The 8141-nt window shown below is 41.9% G+C and overlaps 1 protein-coding gene across 5 annotated transcripts in view; it reads left to right on the top strand.

The window, feature by feature from the left end:
• Positions 1–8141, top strand: part of Cramp1 (cramped chromatin regulator homolog 1) — a 68143-nt gene that overhangs the window by 12153 nt on the left and 47849 nt on the right. For all 5 annotated transcript variants that reach the window (XR_002820412.1, XM_004627900.2, XM_023711512.1 and 2 more), the window contains exon 3: positions 3235–3419. Coding sequence is in view for 4 of the 5 variants with exons in the window: in XM_004627900.2 (XP_004627957.1) it covers positions 3235–3419 (185 nt within the window). In the remaining variant the exon portion in view is untranslated. The remainder of the gene's footprint in view (positions 1–3234; positions 3420–8141) is intronic.

The following is an 8141-nucleotide window of genomic DNA, read 5'->3' as shown; positions in this document are numbered from 1 at the left end:
GGAACTTGGGATCCACCCCCTTCAGAGATTCGTATCTTTGTGACCGAGGTTTCTTGATGCCATTTCTGTGCCATTTTCGGGACTGGTTGTGCGTGGTGTGGTTCTTGGACTTGGCCATAACTGCACTGTAAACCGCGGCGACCAAGCGCCTGGAACCGGAAGATGAAAAAAAAGCGTATATGTAGTTTCTTAAGTAATAATTTATGTTTTCTTTATAAGATGCCAACCCTTTTAATTTTATTATTTTTTAATTTTTGAGACAGGACCTTGCCGAATTGCCTACACTTGAGTTTCTCCTGCCTCAGCGGTGTAGCTTGTGTTATATGTGCCACAGTGACCAAGCCTGGCTTGGGTTTCTTGTTTTTATTTTTAGTTAATCACTTTTTAATTTAATCTATTGTGATTAGTAATTTTATAATTGGACAGTACAGTTTTGATAAACCAGTGATTTCTTTGTACCTGGTCCTATTGCTCCATGAAGTTAGTCTGTCTCTGAATTGTCACACCATTCTATATAAGAGCATAAAACCCACTCCATGTAGCTAAACAATATTTTTGTGTGCATAAAAACTCTTGCTAGCGAGTGATGAGATGCTTTCAAATACTCTCTTTTGAAGTATGGATATTCCTTGATTATGAACATAGCAACAAAATTATGTCCTAATAAACTGTCATTAAATTGAAAATGTCATGTTGAAAATATGTTTAATAAAGCTAACCTATAGCAACCAAGTCTACTGTAGGAGTTGTTCCCTTTCCCAGTCTTATGGCTGACTAGAAGCTGTGGCTCTGTGCTGCTGCCCAGCATCCTGAGAAAAGATCATTTTATGTATTAGCAGTCTGGAAAAATGTCAAAATTTATTTGAATTTTTTTTTTAATTTATTTTTATTTTTTTATTTTTTTACTGGGGATTGAACTCAGAGCTTTGAATTTGCCACCAGGCACTTATGCTGCTGAGCTAGCTCCCCAGCCCTAAAAATTCAAAATTTTAATAGTTCTATACCATCACATAGTTGAAAAATTAGGCCAGATATGTTAATACATGACTGTAGTCTGAGCATTCAGGAGGCTGGGACAGGAGGATCATTTGAAATCAGCAGTTTGAGATCAGCCTGGGCAACATGCGAGAACCCAATCTAAGAAACATTTGCAAAGCTGTTCATTAAAAACATTGAATAGGGGGTGGTGAGGGTTTAATTTAATGTACTGTGCCTGCTTGGCATGCATAAGACCTAGGTTTGATTCCTAATACTGCAAATAAAATGATTGAAAAGTAAGAAAAATGTTAAGTTGAGCTATTATAAGCCATTAACCCTGTAAAGTAGCAGAGACCATGGCACACACATTGACAGCCAGGACAGATGCTGCAGAGCAGATGAGTCTGGACCTTCTCTGCACTTCCACATAGTGCTTAAACTGATTTTTTTTTTTTTTTTTTTTTTTTTTAATTTTATTTGTGTGTGTGTGTGTGTGTGCGCGCGCGCGTGCGGCCACCTCAGCCCCCCAGGGGGCGGGGTTGGCTGGCATGTGATGCTGGGGGATTGAACCACGGTCCCTGTGCTTTGCTAAGCTTGTTCTAAGTAGGTGCTTTAGACCACTAAGCCATCTCACCAGCCCCTTAAACTGGTTTCTTGTGCTTTCCAAATTTATATGGATTAGTAGACTTTTAGTTTTTCATTTATCTTTCATGATCTGTAAAGTTCCTTTTTTATACCGCTGTGAAGGGAGACTCTGGAGGAGGGAGACTGAGAAAGGTGTCCCTGAGACCCTATCTCTGTGACCTGCCTATACTCTGTCTGACTAGGAAGTAGATCTCAGATGAAAAAGCCCATGGTTATCTTACTAGGAAGACATTTTGATAATTACCTATGTTTATTTGGCTTTTAATTTTTAAGGTATTTTTACGTCTGTGATCTTTATTTTTATCTTTGTAAGACTTGTTTTAGAGTTGGAAGGTTTCTCAGCACCTTATGGCACTGTAGCATATGAAAAGAGAACAATGGTTATCATAGCTGTACACTGTGAGTACTATTAACTCCAAGAGGAGAGAACTTAGGTGGGCAGGACTATGGGGTCAGGTTATCAAGTCCTTTGTGACCTTTCATTTAAGCCTCCCTTGCTATATATTTCATTGTGCTGCTGTCTCCATATGGTTTCAGACACTGTTCTGGAGGTCAGACCTGATGCTCTATAGAGCTTGCAGTGTTTGCTATACTCAGAGCTGAGCATGGTAGTGCACCATGAATCACAAAATAAGCCCCATCTGGGCACTTTAGCAATTTAGCAAGATCCTGTTTTAAAATTAAAAATATAAAAAAGAGCCAGGGATATAATTCAGTATAAAGACCTTGGGTTCAATTTTAAGTACCTTGTGGCGGGGTGGAGCTGAGTGAGGGCTCTGGAAATGTGTCATGGATAAGAAGTCTTAAAATTAATGGTTCTTAGGGGCAGCAGATAGCTCAGCGGATTAAAGCTCTGGCAAGCAGGTGCAGGGGCCGGAGTTTGATCTCCTGGCGTGCCATGCCGTCCCCGTCCCCAGGACGCGCTGAGCTGGCAATTGAGACTGGGCGTGGTGGCATGTGCCTGTAATCCCAGCTCTTGGGAACCTGTAAACAGGCAGATCACTATGAGCCTGATCTAGTGGTGAGACCCTGAATACCCTGTAGACCTTTTTTTCCCTATAAAATGCAGGGGACAAACAAACAAAAAACTAATGGTTCTTGAAAAATGAGAAACCAACTGTTTTCAGGCATCAAATGATTCATATTCTTAAATAGCAAATGTGTCTACAAGGAGGCAGTAGTTAACACACATAATGCATTCTTGCTTTTTATAGTTCAACTTTTACTAGTTTGATAAGATGGTAAGACTATTTGAGCCACAACTTTTGTTTGAATGAGAGACACTGTAATGCCATGTACAGCTTTGGTAAGGGGACAGGTCTCTCTGAATTCAGTGTACATAGAATGTCAAATGCAACCATGTCACTCTACCACACAAACTCCCTTTTCTCACTGTAAAGATATTTAAGAATCATTAGGTGAACTTAAGCTTCTGGTGTTCCGTTCTGGACATGGGTCCTGCTTGCTATCCTGTTGACATCACTAATTCAGTAGAAAGGGTCAGACAATGGATTAGTGACCTCTTGTCCTCACTTCTCATCTCTCCTGTGTCTCCCCCACCCCCACCCCCAACTAGTAGAACAGGATACTGTATAGTCTTTTCTCTTCAAGGAACTGACGGTGGTGGGACATCATCTGGAAATGTATCTGGAGTTGCCCCTGCAGGGGGCTCACGCTCTTCCTCCCGGAACATCGGGTCTTCGGGGACTGAGAAGGAAGAAGGCAAAAAGGTCCGGCGGCAATGGGAGTCATGGAGCACGGAGGACAAAAACACTTTCTTTGAGGGACTGTATGAGGTAAGTGAGTTGTAGAGGTGAGAAAGGGTGGACAGAGGGTCTCCCCCTCACTCTGGTTTCTACACTGCTCACTTTGCCTTTGCCTTTGCCTTCCTTTGGCACATGGCTTAGAGATGAACAGCAAGCCCTGAAGTGGCTAAAAATATGGTCCCCTTGGTAGGCCTTGGCATTTTATGCTTTCACTTTTTTCTATGATTTTTAAATAGCTATTGTCTGACCTTCTGTGTGTGTGTGTTATTGGGATTGAACTCAAGGCTTTTACTCTTGAGTTACCCTTTTTATGTTTTATTTTGAGACAGGATGTCCCTAAGTTGCCCACAGCAGGCTTGAACTTAAGTCCTTTTGTCTGAGGTTTTTTGTTTTTTTAAATGTATTTAGTACAGGGTCTCATTATGCAGCTTGGACTCCTGGTGATCCTGTTTTCAGCCTCCTCAGCCCTGGGATTACAGGTGTGTGCCACCACGCCTGGTCTCAGTAGCCAGCTCAGCATATCCGGGTTGGTGGGGGGTGGCTGTGTAGCATGTTGTGTCGGGGATCGAACCCTGGTCCCTGTGCTTGGCTAGGCAGGCACTTAGTCTGCTGAGCTATTTCTCCGGCCCTTGTCTGGGTTTTTCAAGTAGCTAAAATTATGGTATATGCTACTTACTATACCTGCATTATTCGTGGTGTTTCATAGTTCCTTTGCTCATTTTTTGTGAATGCCTATAAATATTGTGCTTTAGCTATAGAACTGGCCTATGTGTATACTGCATATCTTTATAAATAGATTTATTGGAGCACGCCATTTCTTTGTGTGCTATCTGTAGGTGGTTTTGGTCCTGAGACAGAATTTAGTAGTTTCAGCAGATATTGAGTGTCCCTCAAGTGTGGCCCATTTCTGTAGTAGTTAACCATTCTTGAATTGTGGATTACTGAGGTTCCTTCCAGATTCAGTTGTTAGGAATAATGCTACAGTAGAACATGTTTGTGTATATTCCTTATTTTAGATGATTTCTTTGGCACATAAAGGCTAGGAATAGGTTACTAGAACAACAGTCTTGTCATTTTAATAGCTAATTTACTGGAGTAATAGGAAAGTCTTAGCAAGCATGGGAAACAGAATCTCTGTAAAGGAATGAAGCTTTGGAATTTAAACCATGAAGTGTTTACAGAAGGATTAGAAAAGGGGATACTTCTGAATGTGAGCACCAGATTTGATTTTACCATATTCCCATGGCTAATATTGGTCCCTCCTGGGGCCAGATGGCTAAGATCTGCCTATCCTAGCTGCACAGGACTGATGTATCAGCATGGTTTGACTCTTATTGTCCTTAGAAAATGAAATGTACTCACAAGACTTGTTTTTTTTTTTTTAATGTATTTGGTACAGGGTCTCACTGTGCGGGACTCATAGTGATCTTCCTGTTTCCAGCCTTGCCAGCGCTGGGGTTATAGGCATGTACCACCATGCTCAAACTTGGGATCCGGGGGCTGGCTCAGCATGCCTAGGGGTGGGGCCAGAGTGGCATGTGGTGTCAGGGATTGAACCCAAGTCCTTGTGCTTGTCTAAGCAGGTGCTTAGTTTGCTGAGCTATCTTGCCTGCCCTATACAAGGCTTGCTTTGATAGATGCAAAAAATTTTAAGTAAATACAAGAGTGTTTTAATTAAGTTTTACAATAAAACATAGAGGTTGCCTTTGTATAGGGACTATCCCTACATTATGTCTTCAATTAATTACTTGTTGGGCATAGGAGACTTGTGATTCCTCCTTGTTATCAAAATCTGCCTCTCTCTCTCTCTCTCTCTCTCTCTCTCTCTCTCTCTCTCTCTCTCTCTTGCCTTGCTATGTAGTCCAATTTGGCCTTGAATACGCTTTGTAGCCTAGGCTAGCCTCAAACTTGTGATCCTGCCTCAGCTTTCTGAGTGCTGCATGACAGACCTAGCTTAAAGCTAGTTATTGCCTACTCTCATCTGAAACCATCATTTTTTTTTTTTTGTTCCTCGAATGACCATCATTTTTTTTTTTATTTATGTATGGGGGGGGGGCAGCTCAGCCCATCAGGGGGCGGGGCTGGCTGGCATGTGGTGCTGGGGGATTGAACCGTGGTCCCTGTGCTTTGCTAAGCTTGTTCTAAGTAGGTGCTTTAGACCACTGAGCCATCTCACCAGCCCTACCATCATTTTTATAGTGTGGCTTTTTTTTTTTTTTTTACCAGAATGACTGAGCACTGTGAGGTCTACTATCCTGGATACAGAAAGTATAGAGTATGAGATGTGGTTGACTAAAAGTAGGGAAAGGATTTCTGTCACAACCTGCTCTTTGCTCTTGTTCATATGAATTCATGCATTCCCTTCTTCTAACCTTGATTTCTCGTGTGTGTGTGTGTGTGTGTGTGTGTGTGTGTGTGTGTGTGTGTGTTAGTGGGGAGCGAACCCAGGGCCTTTACATTGAGCTACATCCCCAGCTCTTTTTAAAATTTTTATTTTGCCAAGGTGTGGTGGCACATATCTGTAATCCCAGCACTTGGGAGGCTGAGGCAGAAGGATGTTTCAAGTTTGAGGCCAGCCTGAGCTACAAAATGAGTTTAAGGCCTGCCTGAACTGCATATGGCAAGACGATCTCAAAAAGATAGAAGTAAGGACCAGGGATATAGCTCAGCAGCACAGCATTTGCCAGGCAAGCACAAAATCTTGTGTTTGATTCCTGGTAGCCCTAAGACAAAAATAAAATTTTAATTTTGAGATAGGGATTTGCTTAGTTGTACAGGCTGGTCTTTAATGTATGATCCTCCTGCCTAAACTTTTTAGAGTACTTGGATAATGTGAATACACTTGATTTCTTCTTTCTACCAGGCCAAAATTTGATATTAGATCTTCTAAAATCTTTGACTAGTAATAATTAACTGTTGTAAACAGCCAGTTAATGCCCTCTGCTGCTGGTACTGTGTATCTCAAATAGTGTGATTTTATGAGAGTTTGAGCACCAGAGAACAAGCACACATGCCTTATGCCTGTCATTGTATTAGTCTGACCAAGACTAGGTAGGGCTCTGAGGGGTTCTTGATGTGTAGCAGATCAGTAAGGACAAGAATAAGACCCCATTTCTAGCTGTGGGATGATAGTGGTTACCCACAGGCCTCTGCTTTGAGGAGCACTGTTTTTGTAATGTTTGTTAAGATTTGCAGCCCGTTCCCCCTTTTTGTGGTTAGAGATCAAACTGAGGGCCTTTGTGTGCTAATAAGCACATGTTTTACCCCTGAGTTTTATTCCAAAGACCCTTGCTATCTTGTTGATAGCACATTTGTGATCTACTTTTGTTTCCAGTGTTGGAGACTAGCTCAGAGCAGCACCAGGAGCATAAGAAATTGAATAACTGTTCTGAGCAAGAGAGGGCTGACTAGATGCAGGGACTTTGCAACTGTTCATCCTGAGCCTCAGTGTAATTGCTTCTTTCCTCCCTCTATTTCTTTTGTGAGGCCAGTGCTTCCCCAGCTCTGCCCCCAGTTCAGATTTGTGTGTTTTCAGTGATGACCTGTCCATGCTCCCTTTTTGCAGCTAGGAATGAGTCCTGATCCTTTTTCTGGGAGAAAATAGGGTAGAGAGGTGAGTGGGTTGAACACTTAGTCAGACATCACTCAAGACCTGCTTTTCCCATCTGTCTCTTAGTGCCCTTCTGTTTCAACCATGGTTCTGCAGAGTCTACCACTAAGCGTTTATTTTATTTCCCTTCTTAACATCTGTCCATCTGACCAAATGCATGTTTGTTTCCACCATATCTTGGTTACCTGCCTTTCAGCTTCCTGGCCAGCCTCTTGTTCTGATTTCTCACCTTAATGAAAACTACTGACAGCCTCATCTCTCCTGTGCTTTGTAATAGGATTCCTTTTGCTGCTGCTCTCTGCACCTTCCTAGTCTTCTGCAAATGTCATGCAGGGGCATCTGGCTCTTTTGCCATACATGTTAGGAGTGTTTATCTCTGACTTTGGATAGTGTTCTCTTATGTTAAACTTTGTCTGTTTTTTGTTGCCCTTGCTACCACCATTCATTGAGTTCATAACTAGTCAGAGGAGGACATAGTATCTTAGTTACTTTTCTCTCATTGCTGAGACAAAACAACTGATGCCCCAAATTAAGGAAAGAAAAGTTTATTTAGCTCAGTTTGTGGAGGTTTCAGTTGTTTCCAGTGTTGGGGACCAGCTCGGAGCAGCACCAAGGGCATAAGAAATTGAGGGGTAACAGTTCAAGGTGGCAGAAGACTGCAAAAGGAGCTAGAGCAAAAGGTGGGAAATAAGCCACTTCCTCCCTTATATTGTAAGCAGGCTACCTGCCCCAAGGCTATGTAACACTCACTTCATCTTATTGCCTTCTGTAGGCTCTGGATATTTACAAAGTTGGGGCCCTTCCCCCCTGTTGAGTCACTTAGTTAAACTTCTAAACTTTTCAATTTGACACAATGAATCAACCATTACAACATTAATCAGCTGCCTTAGGGCATGTCTTCTGCATCCCTGCATGCAGAACTGCTGAGTTACTTGGTTAAGCTCTAAACTTCTCAAGTTGACACAATGTATCAACCATTACCCTCAGTTATGCTGAAAGTGCACAGAAGGTCTTGCCCATGAGGGGCTTACCACCTGTTTTTTTGTTTTTTTTCTTTTCAAAGTTTTATTGATAAACATATAGCAATGAGACAGTTTCAAATCAAATCGAAAGTACAGTTTCAACAAATAATACACTGCATA

The sequence above is a fragment of the Octodon degus genome, unplaced genomic scaffold (assembly GCF_000260255.1).
Source record: "Octodon degus isolate 3935 unplaced genomic scaffold, OctDeg1.0 scaffold00021, whole genome shotgun sequence".
Lineage (NCBI taxonomy): Eukaryota > Metazoa > Chordata > Mammalia > Rodentia > Octodontidae > Octodon > Octodon degus.
Note: the sequence above shows the minus strand (reverse complement) of the source record. Positions and strands in the feature narration are given on the sequence as shown.